Genomic DNA, 15,520 nt, shown 5'->3' with positions numbered 1-15,520 from the left:
GAGCTACCAATATTCACCACTGTCCTAAACTATCTGAGATGTCTTGTTTAATAACACTACAGGGAGAGGCAATTCAGCCCATCTTGATTTCTTGCCCATTCCCAGAGGAGAACATCTCCTGTAAATGAAGGTGGCTCCAGGAATCTGCTCTGTAAAGGAAGGCTTTGTCTGTCAAAGACCTTTCTTGCCTGGGCTGTCTGCACTCTATTTGCAATCTATTCTTGCCTGGACATTTTGTTACCCTTGCCTTACTGCACCTTCCACACAGCACAGCCAAGTATTGGTGATCAGCACTTAAAAATGGAAAATGCTGAAAAAGCAGAGCAGGTCAGAGAGCAGCCATTGAGAGAGAAACAGTTAATGTTTCAAGTTGTTGGCTTTTCTTTGGTGAAAGATCATTATCTGGACCAATAAATTTGTTTCTCTCCCCACAGATGCCACTAAGCAGTTCCTTGTTTTCTGTTCTTCTTTCAGCTTTCTGGTGTTTGCAGTTTCTTTTTGCTTCTCTGCTACAATGGAGAATTGGCCCCTGTAGTTAATACCTGTTGAAGAATGAAGTGATGTGGGTCCAATAGACAGCTTCTTTATTTGTGAGGCCAAACTGTACAGAACTAATTTGATGTGATAAACTTGACAGAAGTGTGATCAAATCTTTATTTCAGTATTCAACACATGATCTGCTAGACAACTTGGCGTTGGTGCTGTGACGTTAGTCACTGCCTCTTGTGATGCTGTAATTGTTACGGATATTTGAGGAGGGGAGACAGACCAGTGTTCAGCAAATCAGTGTATTATCATGTGTTTTCAGTGCATTCTTTTTATAGTCGTCATTTTAAAGAAAATAATTTATTGCAGTAACCAGGACAAAGAATAAAGTTAGACCTTTATCTGATGTGAACTCCAGCCCAGATGAAGGGTCTCGATCTGTTTCCCTCAGCAGATGCTGTCTAACCCACTGAGTTCCTCCAGTAGTTTGTTTTTACTGCTTTTCAGCAAGTTTGAGAGCAGACTCTGGATTGTTGCTTTCTAGTTATAGGTGTGGCTTACTGTTGGCTCAATGGAGTATGTGGCTTGTGTACGTCTGCCGTTGTCTTTATTTAGTGAATCGAGGAATGTGTTAGAGGTTTGAGCGGGTAATGCCTGATTGTCTTTTATGCACTCAATGTCAAGTTGGATGTGAATATGGAAAATGTAATACAGCTGGGCTATAAATTTTTCTTTACTTTTGTATGCCGTCATCCTTTTTAAATGTGACCCTTGGTTTTTGAGTTGTTTGCTGTATGTTGTAGATCATGATATTAGAGATCCATCAAACTTCTCAACCACAACACGCTGGAGGAACTCAGCAGGTCGGGCAGCATCCGTGGAAAAGATCGGTCGACGTTTCAGGCCGGAACCCTTCGTCCTGAGTTCCTCCAGCATGTTGTGAGTGTTGCTTTGACCCCAGCATCTGCAGATTATTTTGTGTTAATCTTCTCAACCAGCTAGGTTCTGAGGAGCACACTTCATCTTTGGTGAAAAGAAAACTGGAGGATTATGGGCTGCGTAGCAGGGAAGGCCTGAAGAGCTCATACTGTGCTGTTCCATGTTCCATCTTCACCGCTCTAAATGTGATTGAAAGCCTTTATCCAGTAGGCCAATCACAACCTCTGGTGGATTCCAGAATTGGCCACAATGCTTCAATTGTGCCCTAAATGGTATTTCAAAAACACTCAATGCCACCTCCTGCATTTGTACTCCTTCAAAATGACCGGCAGAAGATAATGGAGAGAAAAAATAAACACTTGTCTTTACATAAAATGTCTAAAGGATGATGGAGATGGATAATCACTAGGGAAATAATTTGTAAAGATATGGAGAAACGCCAGGAATGACTGCTCTGCAGAAACCTAAAGAAAAACAGGAAATGCTGGAAACCCTCAGGTCGGACAGTTAATACATGAGGTCAGCAAACTTCCATCAGAACTAGAACAGAGAGTGGCAGAAAGAACAGCAGAAATGTTTGCCATCAGGTGGTGACCGAGGAAGACTGAATGATGGTACCATGTGATAGTCATAGTCATACTTTATTGATCCCGGGGGAAATTGGTTTTTGTTACAGTTGCACCATAAATAATAAATAGTAATAGAACCATAAATAGTTAAATAGTAATATGTAAATTATGCCAGCAAATTATGAAGTAAGTCCAGGACCAGTCTATTAGCTCAGGGTGTCTGACCCTCCAAGGGAGGAGTTGTAAAGTTTGATGGCCACAGGCAGGAATGACTTCCTATGACGCTCTGTGCTGCATCTCGGTGGAATGAGTCTCTGGCTGAATGTACTCCTGTGCCCACCCAGTACATTATGTAGTGGATGGGAGACATTGAGAGGCAGCAATTTGTAAATGCACCAAGTTGTGTATTATTTTCTGTCCACCTAACTTTTAAAATTTGCAACATGTGTTGGAAGTGTTAAGGATTCCATGCCTTTGACGTTCCTGTTGAATCGTGTTTTGTCCTTTATCTGAACCTGGCTTTGAGGAGTAGTAGTTGCTGTGATCCAACTCTCATGTTGTGTACCACGTGGATGAGGAGGCACTACCATCAGTACATTCCTTTCAGACCATAAGACACGGGAGTATAAGTAGACTGTTTGGCCCATCGAGTCTGCTGTGCCATTCCATCATGGCTGATTTATTATCCCTCTCAACTTCATTCTCTTGCCTTCTCCCCATAACCCTTGCCCTTACTAATCTAGAACCTATCAACCTCTGCTTTAAATACTTGCAATGACGTGGCTTCCACAGCTGTCTGTGTCAGTGAATTCCACAAATTCACCACCTTCTGGCTAAAGAAATTCCTCCTCATCTCTGTTCTAAAGCGATGATCTTCTACTCTGTGCCTTCTAGACTTCCCCACTGTAAGAAATGTCCTCAATGCATATATTCTACCTAGACCTTTCAATATTTGAATTGATAATGAGATAATTATAAACACAAGAGATTCTGCAGACAACACACATCAAATTTGCTGGTGAATGCAGCAGGCCAGGCAGCATCTCTAGGAAGAGCTATAGTCGATGTTTCAGGCCGAGACCCTTCGTCAGGACTACAGATTCTGCAGACACTGGAAATCCAGGTTGACACACACAAAATGCTTGAGGAACTGAGCAGGTCAGGCAGCTTCTATAGAAATAAGTAAACAGTCAACCTTTCAGGCCAAGACCCTTCAGCGGGATTGGAAAGAAATGGAAGATGCCAAAATGAAAAGTTGGGAGAAAGAGGGGGACAAGCTAGAAGGTGATAGGTGGAGTTAGATGGGTGGGAAAGGTAGAGTTCTGGAGAAGAATGAATCTGATAGGAGAGGAGGGTAGACCATGGGAGAAACAGAATTGGGGGAGGGGGGCATCGGTGGGAGGTGATATGCAGGTAAAAGGCCAGAGTGGAGAATAGAGGAGGGGGGAGGAAGAAATCAAGAGGGGGAAAATTACTGGAAGGAAAATCGATGTTCATGCCATCAGGTTGGAGGCTACCCAGAAGGAATATGAGGTGTTGCTTCTCCACCCTGAGAGTGGTATCATCATGGCAAAGGAGAAGGCCATGGACCAGCATTTCAGAATGGGAATGGGGGTAGGAATTAAAATGGTTGGCCATTGGCAAATTCTGCTTTTGGCAGATGGAGCAGAGCTGTTCAAGTTTGGGTAAACCAGTTTTTTGGTCATATAATCTCATTCTATCATCAAACTTGTTCTATCATCAAGTAAATTTCATGAAGATGTAAGATGGTTCCATGGATTCTGATTAGAAGAAACATTCAGGTTATGGACTGCTATAATGACCCTGCAAGCTACAGTTCGGTCAGAGCTCAGCTCCACTGCTGTATCCATTGGTGATGGTGAGCAGAAAGACCATGAATGTGCACGATAGACGAGTGTGAGATCTGTAGCTGGGAATCTGAAGTGAGAGATGCATTTCTGCCATTCCTGAGACTGCAGTCTTCAAAAAGCCATCTTTAGACAATGTGGTTCATATCGCCTACTGTCAATAAACACAACAGCAGCCACTGAACCTGTGGACCCCAATTGCTTGGCTGTGGTGATGTATATCTTTTTAAAAAAGAAATTGTTGAGTGTTTGTCATGGCTCAGTTGTGCCTGAGGGAAAGGGTTGGGGTTCCCTTTCCACTCTCTGCTGCTACTTGTGTACACAACTGACACGGTGCTGCTTTGTTGCAGTTGCTGTCTGTTGGTTGAGACGTCACACGGAAGACATCGCTTTCTTGAGCGTCGCTATTTTAGAAAAGAACAGGGAAGTTACTCAGTGGAGTTTTGGCTAAAAGGTATCCCCAAGAACATCACTCTAATGGCTCTCTGGATGTTATCACAGCGCTATTTGTGAACACTTGTGCACTGTGGAAATAGGTTAGCTCATTTCTTGCAATTGTCTGTGGCTACCCCCAAGTCCCTCTTTACAGTTGTACAGTTGCAAACTGCTTTGACATGATTGTCTTTCTTTTCAACCTTGTGTACAGGAACTATCTCTGCACTAAAGCAACTGAAACACTAGCTGCTATTCAGCAGTAGAATGTTGGCCAAATGTGTCCTGCCCACAAATACAACGATGTCTAATTTAGTCCATCTACAGATCTTTCCTACAATCCAGATGGCGCAGCTTGGGAATTTGGTGGAATGTTGTTCATTTACCTACGTGTTCAATTCTACCATCAAGGCAAAGCCTATCTGAATATCTATGTACCACCAACTATGGTCAGAGTGTCTGATTTGCATGGGGTATTGCAGCAGCTTCCAGTCCCAAGACACCGTAGAGTTTCAAAAGCAGCAGATGCTGGAAGGCAGCAGGGTACTTAGGATGGGTAATGAACACTAATCTTGCCTGTGATGCCAGCATCCTGGGTTATAGATTTGTGCTGTTAGCTTGTGTGGGCGCTCTGGCCTTTTTGTACAATGAATGTCTCTTTTCAGGAGATCTAAAGAACTCCTCTAAGCACCTGAACCAGATTGCACCAGCCTAGATCATGCCTGCTTTACCCAAAATGACAACTGGCATGTCTAAACCCTGAACCTGAACCAATCTTGAGTTCCACCTATTTTGTTTACAAGTTGTATTCCAATTTTATTTTAGCTGCACTCTCGTTTTCTCACAAGCATGTGGCTCCTTGGATGTTTGAGGCATCATTTTTTAACCTCTAGCTACAAAACAAAATCTTTTTATAAACTTATTTCTGTGACCTACTCTTGGCAGTTTTGACCCAGTCCTTAAAAAGTCATTGGCATTTTGCCCTGAAATCTTGCCTCAGTCCCCAGGGACAAGCTTTTCAAATACAAGTGAACCTGCTGATAAATGTCTGAGTGTGGGACAATATTCATTCCCCATTATGTATTCTATTGAGTGTTCAACGAACTCTGAACCTGATTGCTCTGTATGGATTAATTGGCACTGAATTTTCAAGCATTAAGCAACATTGATCCCAAAACTCCGTACAATGAGATGTCTTTGATCAGACTCCGTACAGTGAGACGTCTTTGATCAGACTCCGTACAGTGAGACGTCTTTGATCAGATTCTGTACAGTGAGATCCTCACCTAAGGTGAGACAACTTTGTATCCAGCCAATAAGACCCGGATTCCTTGGTTTTGGCAGTCCTGCAGTTTTTATTGTGACGTTATACGGGTATAAGTGTTAATGTAGAATATGAAACCACCATCTTATGGAGGACATCTTGGTTTTTGTTTCCATTGATAGACTTTGGGAGGGAGAGTTCTCTAAGGGCTGAAGCAGGTCCTTATCCTCTGACCCCCTGGGACAGGCAGTGTGAGCTACATCTGCAGACTGAACTGATGGACCTCCCTTCACCACTTACACCAAAATTGCATGCAGGTTAGTCCTTTCGAGTTGGTCATCTATCACGCCTTTCGTGTTCATTCCCGTCTGGAAACCATTGCATTTTCACGGTGCTTTTCCATCCCCTTTTGCAACGGCATGAAATGTTGCCTTCCCATTTCCCTCCGTAGATGCTGCCTGACCTGCTGAGTTCTTCCTGCATTTTGTCTATGTGTGTTGATCCAGATTTCTAGTATCTGCGGAATCTCTTGTCTCTTAGTTTTAATAAGAGTACTGAAAAGTTTAATGTGCCTGACTCTGCCCCCCCCACACCCTTCTAAGACCCAAGCTTTTGAAAAATGGCTATGGTGGGTGTATTAGTTTTCATCTTCTAAAATTCCAGAAATCCCAATATTGTTTTCACAGTAATAAATGTAAACTCAATATTTGGGCAATGCAACCAAATGAAAATGAGAACTACATCAGTAGCAGTAGGGAATTGAAAACTCATTGGATTATTATTGGCGCATAAACCGTACAGACAGTGACAAACTTGTTTCGCATTTGGTCCACACAGTTAAATTCAGAACATAGTACATCAAGGTAGCACAAAGAGAAAAGCAAGAACACAATGCAGAATATAATGTTACGCTTCGAAAGTGCCGTGAAGGTGGGCAAGCAGGTCAAGGACCATGACAAGGGAGATTGCAAGGGTGACTTCATTATTGGTCTAGAATTATCAGGGTGATTGCAGATCACATTTGACATGGATTTATGAAAGGAAAATACTGTCTGATAAAACTTTAGTTGTTTAAGAATGTGACGGGTAGAATGAAGGGGAGCCAGTGTCTCTGGTGCAGTTGGAGTTTCGGTAGATTATGACCATGGTAGGTGAGGTAATTAAACCCAATAGGAGAATGCAGGTTCAGGGTTACTTTACAAGCAGGGAATGAAGATTAGTCAATGGACAGAAATCAGTTGGAAGCATTCGCTTTGGAGTCCAGATAGTAGAGCCACAGTTATTCGGTTTACAACAGCCATTTGGTCCAAGTCTGTTTATAATGCAAGTTCTTCAGATTGGTTTCTGGGATGGCAATTTGCCCTGTGGAGTGAAATTGTCTTCTGGCTGCACATCTTGAGTCTAGGAAAAACAGTGGTGACCTTATTAAAATATAAGTTTCTTACTCGATTGACTGAGTAGATGCAAGGTTGATGTTTCTTTGGGAGTATCTTGACAGAAGTGACACAATTGTAATGAGGTACTTCAGTATGCAAGGGGATTGGGAAAATCAGGTTGGTGTCAGATCGCAAGAGAGGGAATTTGTTGAATGCCTACGAGATTACTTTTTAGAGCAGCTTGTGTTTGAGCCTACTCAGAGAAAGACTATCTTGGATTGGGTGTTGTGTAATAACTCAGATCTTGTTAGGAAGCTTAACATAAAGGAACCTGTAGGAGGCAGTGATCATAATATTACTGAATTCATACTGTAGTTTGAGAGAGAGAAGCATAAGTCAGATATACCAGTATCGCAATGGAATGAAGGGAATTTTAGAGGCGTAAAGGAAGAATTTGCCCAGGTGGATTGGAGAAGGATACTGGCGAGGATGATGGCGAAGCAGAGAAAGCTGAAGTTTGTAGGAATAGTTCAAAAGGCGTGGGACAGATAGGTCCCACAGAAGAAGTGGTTCTCATGTGGCAGGGCTAGGTAGCTGCCACTGACAAAAGGAGTTAAGGACTGCAAAAAGCCAAGAAAAAGTCATATAAGGTAGCAAAAGCGAATGGGAAGTTGGATGATTGGGAAGCTTTTGAAAATCCAACAAAAAGCAACTGGAAAGCTATAAGAATGGAAAAGATGAAATACGAGGGCAGACTAGGGCATCAAAGTCAGCAGGGTTTCTGTAACGGGAAATCTTGCCTGACAAATCTGTTAGTGTTCTTTAAGGAAGTAACAAGCAGGGTGAACAAAGGAGAGGCGGTGGATGCCATTTACTTGGATTTTCAGAAGGCATTTGATAAGGTGCCACACATGAGGCACCTTAACAAGATTAACAAGATAAAATCCTATGGTATTACAGGAAAGATACTGGCATGGATAGAGGAATAGCTGACAGGCAGGGGCAGCGAATGAAAATAAAACGGGCCTTTTCTGGTTGGCTGCCAGTGGTTAGTGGTGTTCCTCAGGGGTCAATATTGGGACCACTACTTTTCACATTGTTTGTCAGTGATTTAGATAATAGGATTGACGGCTTTGTGGCAAAGTTTGCTGATGATACGAAAATAGGTGGAGGGGTAGGTAGTGCCGAGGAAGCAATGTGATTGTAGCAGGACTTAGACAAGTTGGAAGAATGGGCAAAAAAGTGGCAGATGGGATACAGTGTTAGGAAATATATGATAAGGCATTTTGGTAAAAGGAACAATAGTGCAAACTATTATATAATTGGGGAGAAGGTTCAAACATCGGGTGGAGAGGGACTTAGGAGTCCTCGTGTTAGACTCTCAGAAGGTTAATTTACAAATTGGGTCTGTGGTAAAGAAAGTAAGTGCAAGGTTGGCATTTTTTCAAGGGGAATAGAATATAAAAACAAGGAGATAATGCTGAGGCTTTATAAGACACTAGTCAGGCCACACTTGGAGTATTGTCAATGGTTTTGGGACCCATATCTCAGAAAGGATGTGTTGCCGGAGGAGGTTCACAAAGATGATTTTGGGAACGAAGGAGTTAACATATTATGAGCGTTTGGCAGCTTAAGACCTGTACTCTCTGGAATTTTGAAAAATGCAGGGGGATCTCATTGAATGTTGAAAGGAGTAGATAGGGTGGATGTGGAGAGGATGTTTCCTCTGGTGGGGGTATCCAGAACTAGAGGGCACAGCAACAAAATTGAGGGGCAACCCTTTAGAACAGAGGTCAGGAGGAATTTTTTTAGCCGGAGAGTAGTGAATCTGTGGAATGCTCTGCCACAACTGTGGCGGAGGCCAAGTCTGTGGGTATATTTGAGGTAGAAGTGGATTGTTTCCTGGTCGGTCAGGGCATCAAAGGATGTGGCGAGAAGGCAGGTATACGTGGTTGAGTGAGATCTGGGATCAGCCATGATAGGATGTTGGAGCAGACTCGATGGGCTGAATGGCCTATTTCTGCTCCTATGTCTTATGGTTTTATGCTGTAAAGTCTCAAAAAGGAGCAGCTAATTGTAACTGAAATGGAAGTCAGTTTCTTCAAAGTTCAAAGTATTGTACAACCTTGAGATTCGTCACCTTACAGGCAGTCACAAAGCAATGTAATCCAAAAAGAACCCATTTTAAAAAAGACCATCGAAACACAGTGGGCAGAGAGAGAAAAAGATCGTGCAAGCAATAGAAGTAAGCAAATAGCACTCAGAACTGCAGTTTTAGGAAGCCAGGCCTTACTGTACCCGGAACAGGCCACTGCCGCAGTTCATCACAGAGCTGAGTGAACGTCGTAGAGCAGTGAGTAGAACTGGCCTGCCACTTAAATTGATCAGACCTCAGAACTCCTCTCACTCCTGCCTCGCCTCTTCCACCCACCTCTGTTTGTCTAGCCTCGCCTCTGCACGCCTCTCCATTGTTCGTGGTGATTGATATTAATGAAGTGTTATTTATAAGGTGTTTAGTAACTTTGTTTGTTTGTGTATTTTGCCACTGATAAGTAGTCGCTGGGCATCAGCAGCACCTTCTTAAACCGGGTCATGTTCTTCTGCTGAGCTAATGCATTCCACAATGACCTCAGCCCAGGATGTTCTTCACACAAAGGGTCGTGTAAGTTTAGTTAGAGAATTGCAAGAACTACTGAGTGTATCTAGACAGATTGATCGGTATTCAGTTATTAATGATGCAAGAGACCATTCCGTCCATTGCGTTCATGCTAACTCTTGGTGGAGAATTTACATTACCCTTTCATTTTCTTTCTAGCTCCGCCGTATTTTATCTCTTGCATGCCTTTAGACTTTGATTATATTTTTTGGCATTTGGCTCCACTGTGAGATAACATACAGTGCCATGTTCTGGAGATATGGGTGAAAGCAGAGCACCAGTGAAACCGACGTGGTCACGAGGGAGTCTGCAAAGTTCGTGCAAGCAGCACCCAGTGTCGGGATTGAACCTCCCTGCTTAGAACCATGAGGCAGCAGTGCAGTTGTTCTTAACCCTGGGCTGTTAATGCTTCCATTTGGAGTGAGTATTGTGCTTGGCGTGATCTGGATCACACGTCCTGACACAGTGCCTCCATCTGTTAGCAGCAGTGTCAGCAGTTGATAGTTTAGTTGCTCATTTTACGTTTTTCAGGTCATTGTGGAATGTATTACTTCAGTAGACAGCCACTGTGTTGTGACACTCTCTCTGCAATCTGGATGGTTAAGACTTTGAGCAAGAGATCATGAACTTGATGTGATTAAGTACGTACTTATTTTCTTCTGATCTGTTCCTTATTTCTATTTATTTATTGAGAAATAGCACAGGACAGGCCCTCCAGTCTCTTGAGCCATGCCAACCACCACTGCTCAGATTTAATCAGAGCTTAATCACGGGACAATTTACAATGGTACATATGTGTACTGTGGGAGCAAACTGGAGCACCCGAAGGAAACCCACACGGTCACGGGGAGAATGTACAAACTCCTTACAGGCAGTAGTGGTTCAAATCCCACCACACGACCGTGTCAGCCTCAACGATCTGATCAATAAAGAAATTATATGACAATGTATAATAGAGATATATATATATTCTGCCGTTGTTCTTTTGAAATATGGTGGTCTAAGTAGGATTTGTTTCGAAATATGTTACTTGCCTAACCAGAGGTATGACTTAAGTATTTTGATACAGTTTATATTTTGCTTCCTGTGAAGTTTTGGATTGGGAATAGGGTTGCTGCTGTTTCTATTTTACGATATAACTCTGACCCTTGCAATTGAGTAACTTGGGAAAATCACTTGTGTTTAGATGGACAAATTAAAAAGCACTACGATGTTGATTCTTGTCCTATTTGTAAGGTCTGTGGTAAGGGTTGAATCATCACTCGTTTTCTTAAAAATAAGTCTTGATTGATTTTGTTACAGTGACCTGTTCAACTCTGACGCAAAATCATTCCTGTGAAGGAATCACGTGTCCGGGCTGCTTGATGACAAAGACCACACTGCTGGCAGAAAATGAAGTGGAGGCCCATAAATTAGCCAACAACTACAAGGTAAGTGACTCAGTCAAATTATCCTCCAGTATTGCCTTGATGGTTCTGGGCCTGTATTCACTGGAATTCTGAAGAATGAGGTGTGACCTCATTGAAACCTACTGAATGGTGAGAGGCCTTGACAGAGTTGATGTGGAGAGGATGTTTCCAATGGTGGGAGAGTCTAAGACCAGAGGACATAGCCTCAGAATAGAGGGGTGTTCTTTTAGAACGGAGATGAGGGGAAGTTTCTTTAGCCAGAGAATGATGAATCTGTGGAATTCTTTGCCACAGGCAGTGGTGGAGGCCAAGTCATTGGGTATATTTAAGACAGAGGTTGCTAGATTCTTGATTGGTCGGGGCATGAAGGGATGTGGGGGTGGGGAGGCAAGAGATTGGTGCTGAGAGGGAAAATGGATCAGCCATGATGAAATACCGGAGAAAACTCGATGGGCCAAATGGCCTAATTCTGCTCCTATATCTTATGGTCCAGAGACAAAATGCTCTGTTGGACGATGGAGAAGCACAATCTTTAACAGAGTGCAATGCAAGAGTGGTGGAAGCAGTCTCCATCAGGGCTGCCAAAAGCTGAGTGGGTGTCCCCTAGTTCAACTAAGGGGAAACAGTTATTGAGCCAGTTAGTTCTTTCAGAAAAGCAACAAGAGTATAACTGACTGGCTGCGTCCTCGTACTTTAAATTCTGTAGCTTGGTTGGAGGGGGAGGTTAGCTTCGTAGCTGTGCTATTCCTCCTTTTGTGATTGATTCTTGGAGAGGCAACGGAATATCTATATACTGCCTGCCTTCAACTACATTAACATCAGAAGTAGGAGCAGGAGTCGGCTATCTGGCCTTCAATTATAATAATATCTGCCTCCATTTATAATGTCAGAAGTAGGAGCAAGGATCAGCTATCTGGCCCGTTAAGCCTTCCCTGCCATTCAATAAGCTCTTGTCTGATCTGCCTGTAGACTCTACTCTGCCTGCCTGCCTTTAATTCTCCTGCTATGCAGAAACCTAACTAACTGTGGCTTAAATATATTTAATGAAGTGGCCACAGATTCACCATTCCCTCTAAAAAGCAGTCCCTTCTGATCTGTCCTAAATCTATTTCCCTGAATCTTGAGACCATGTCCACTAGCTCTAGTCTCACCATGCATGGAAACAACTTCCCTGCCTCTTTCTTATCTATAAATAACTTTCATAGTGCTATATATTTCTATAAGATACAGTGGCATGCAAAAGTTTCGGATCCCTGGTCAAAATTTCTGTTACTGTGAATAGCTGAGTAAAAGGTGAACTGATTTCCAAAAAGGCATAAAGTTAAAGATGACAAGTTTCTTTAATATTTTAAGCAAGAAAACTTTCTTATGTCCATCTTTTACAGTTTCAAAATAACAAAAAGAGAAAAGGGCCCTAAGCAAAAGTTTGGGCACCCTGCATGGCAGTACTTAGTAACACCCCTTTGACAAGTATCACAGCTTGTAAATGCTTTTCGTAGCCAACTAAGAGTCTTTCAATTCTTGTTTGGGGGATTTTCGCCCATTCTTCCTTGAAAAAGGCTTCTAGTTCTGTGAGATTCTTGGGCCGTCTTGCGTGCACTGCTCTTTTGAGGTCTATCCACAGATTCTCGATGATGTTTAGGTCAGGGGACTGTGAGGGCCATGGCAAAACCTTCAGCTTGCACCTCTTGAGGTAGTCCATTGTGGAATTTCAGGTGTGTTTAGGATCATTATCCTGTTGTAGAAGCCATACTCTTTTCATCTTAAGCTTTTTTACAGACAGTGTGATGTTTGCTTCCAGAATTTGCTGGTATTTAATCGAATTCGTTCTTCCCTCTACCAGTAAATGTTCCCCATGCCATTGGCTGCAACACAAGCCCAAAGCATGATCGATCCACCTCCGTGCTTAACAGTTGGAGAGGGGTTCTTTTCATGAAATTCTGCACCCTTTTTTCTCCAAACATACCTTTGCTCATTGTGGCCAAAAAGTTCTATTCAGAAGGTTCAAAGGAACATCTAAACAAGCCTGATGCATTTTGGAAGCAAGTCCTGTGGACTGATGAAGTTAAAATAGAACTTTTTGGCTGCAGTGAGCAAAGGTATGCCCGAAATGTCCACTATACCTCTTCCTAGAGATGCTGCCTGGCCTGTTGCGTTCACAAAGCCTATCCATGTCAACTCTATCTATCCCCCATCATAATTTTAAATACCTCTATCAAGTCCCCCCTCAACCTTCTACGCTCCAAAGAATAAAGACCCAACTTGTTCAACCCTTCTCTGTAACTTATGTGATGAAACCAGGTAACATTCTAGTAAATCTTCTCTGTACTCTCTGTACTCTCTCTATTTTGTTGACATCTTTTCTATAGTTCAGTGACCAGAACTGTACACAATACTCCAAATTTGGCCTTACCAATGCCTTGTACAATTTTAACATCACATCCCAACCCCTACACTCAATGCTCTGGTTTATAGAGGCCAGTGTACCAAAAGCTTTCTTCACCACCCTATCCACATGAGATTCCACCTTCAGGAAACTATGCACCATTATTCCTAGATCCCTCTGTTCTACTGCATTCTTCAATGCCCTACCATTTATCATGTATGTCCTATTTTGATTAGTCCTACCAAAACGTAGCACCTCACATTTATCAGCATTAAACTCCATCTGCCATCTTTCAGTCCACTCTTCTAACTGGCCTAATTATCTCTGCAAGCTTTGAAAACCTACTTCATTATCCACAACTCCACCTATCTTAGTATCATCTGCATACTTACTAATCCAATTTACCACCCCTTCATCCGGATCATTAATGTATATGACAAATAACATTGGACCCAGTACAGATCCCTGAGGCACACCACTAGTCACCGGCCTCCAATCTGACACACAGTTATCCACCACTACTCTCTGGCGTCTCCCATCCAGCCACTGCTGAATCCATTTTACTACTTCAATATTAATACCTAACGATTGAACCTTCCTAACCAACCTTCCGTGTGGAACCTTGTCAAAGGCCTTACTGAAGTCCATATAGACAACACCCACCGCTTTACCCTCGTCAACTTTATAGAACATAGAACAGTACAGCATAGTACAGGCCCTTCAGCCCACATTGTTGTGCCGACCCTCAAACCCTGCCTCCCATATAAGCCCCCACCTTAAATTCCTCCATATACCTGTCTAGTATCTCTTAAATTTCACTACTGTATCTGCCTCCACCACTGACTCAGGCAGTGTATTCCACGCACCAACCACTCCCTGAGTAAAAAACCTTCCTCTAATATCCCCCTTGCGCTTCCCACCCCTTACCTTAAAGCCATGTCCTCTTGTACTGAGCAGTGGTGCCCTGGGGAAGAGGCGCTGGCTATCCACTCTATCTATTCCTCTTAATATCTTGTATACCTCTATCATGTCTCCTCTCATCCTCCTTCTCTCCAAAGAGTAAAGCCCTAGCTCCCTTAGTCTCTGATCATAATGCATACTTTCTAAACCAGGCAGTATCCTGGTAAATCTCCTCTGTACCCTTTCCAACATTTCCACATCTTTCCTATAGTGAGGCGACCAGAACTGGACACAGTACTCCAAGTGTGGCCTAACCAGAGTTTTACAGGACTGCATCATTGCCTCACAACTCTTAAACTCTGTCCCTCAACTTATGAAAGCTAACACCCCATAAGCTTTCTTAACTACCCTAGCCACCTGTGAGGCAAATTTCAGGGATCTGTGGACATGTACCCCGAGATCCCTCTGCTCCTCCACACTTCCAAGTACCCTGCCATTTACTTTGTACTCTGCCTTGGAGTTTGTCCTTCCAAAGTGTACCACCTCACACTTCTCCGGGTTGAACTCCATCTGCCACTTCTCAGCCCACTTCTGCATCCTATCAATGTCTCTCTGCAATCTTCGACAATCCTCTACACTATCTACAACACCACCAACCTTTGTGTTGTCTGCAAACTTGCCAACCCACCCTTCTACCCCAACATCCAGGTCGTTAATAAAAATCACGAAAAGTAGAGGTCCCAGAACCGATCCTTGTGGGACACCACTAGTCACAACCCTCCAATCCGAATGTACTCCCTCCACCACGACCCTCTGCCTTCTGCAAGCAAGCCAATTCTGAATCCACCTGGCCAAACTTCCCTGGATCCCATGCCTTCTGACTTTCTGAATAAGCCTACTGTGTGGAAATTGTTAAATGCCTTACTAAAATCCATATAGATCACATCCACTGCACCACCCTCATCTATATGCCTAGTAACCTCCTCAAAGAAATCTATCAGGCTTGTTAGACATGATCTGCCCTTCACAAAGCCATGCTGACTGTCCCATGATTCTCTAAATGCCTATAGATCCTATCTGTAAGAATCTTTTCCAACTGCTTTCCCACCACAGACGTAAGGCTCACTGGTCTATAATTACCCGTTCTATCCCTACTACCTTTTTTGAACAAGGGGACAACATTCGCCTCCCTCCAATCCTCCAGTACCATTCCCGTGGACAATGAGGACATAAAG

At 43.0% G+C, this 15,520-nt stretch overlaps 1 protein-coding gene across 3 annotated transcripts in view; it reads left to right on the top strand.

The window, feature by feature from the left end:
• cax1 (cation/H+ exchanger protein 1) overlaps nt 1-15,520 on the top strand; it is a 68,371-nt gene that overhangs the window by 4,322 nt on the left and 48,529 nt on the right. For 2 of the 3 annotated variants that reach the window (XM_072241588.1, XM_072241586.1), the window contains exons 2-3: nt 5,741-5,875; nt 10,893-11,020. In XM_072241588.1, coding sequence (XP_072097689.1) covers nt 5,741-5,875; nt 10,893-11,020 — 263 coding nt within the window. The remainder of the gene's footprint in view (nt 1-5,740; nt 5,876-10,892; nt 11,021-15,520) is intronic. The other variant, XM_072241589.1, reaches the window with a different exon arrangement.

The sequence above is a fragment of the Mobula birostris genome, chromosome 23, assembly GCF_030028105.1.
Source record: "Mobula birostris isolate sMobBir1 chromosome 23, sMobBir1.hap1, whole genome shotgun sequence".
In the NCBI taxonomy this organism is placed as follows: Eukaryota; Metazoa; Chordata; class Chondrichthyes; order Myliobatiformes; family Myliobatidae; genus Mobula; species Mobula birostris.
The sequence above is the reverse complement of the archived record's forward strand: the minus strand, read 5'-3'. Positions and strand labels throughout refer to the sequence as shown.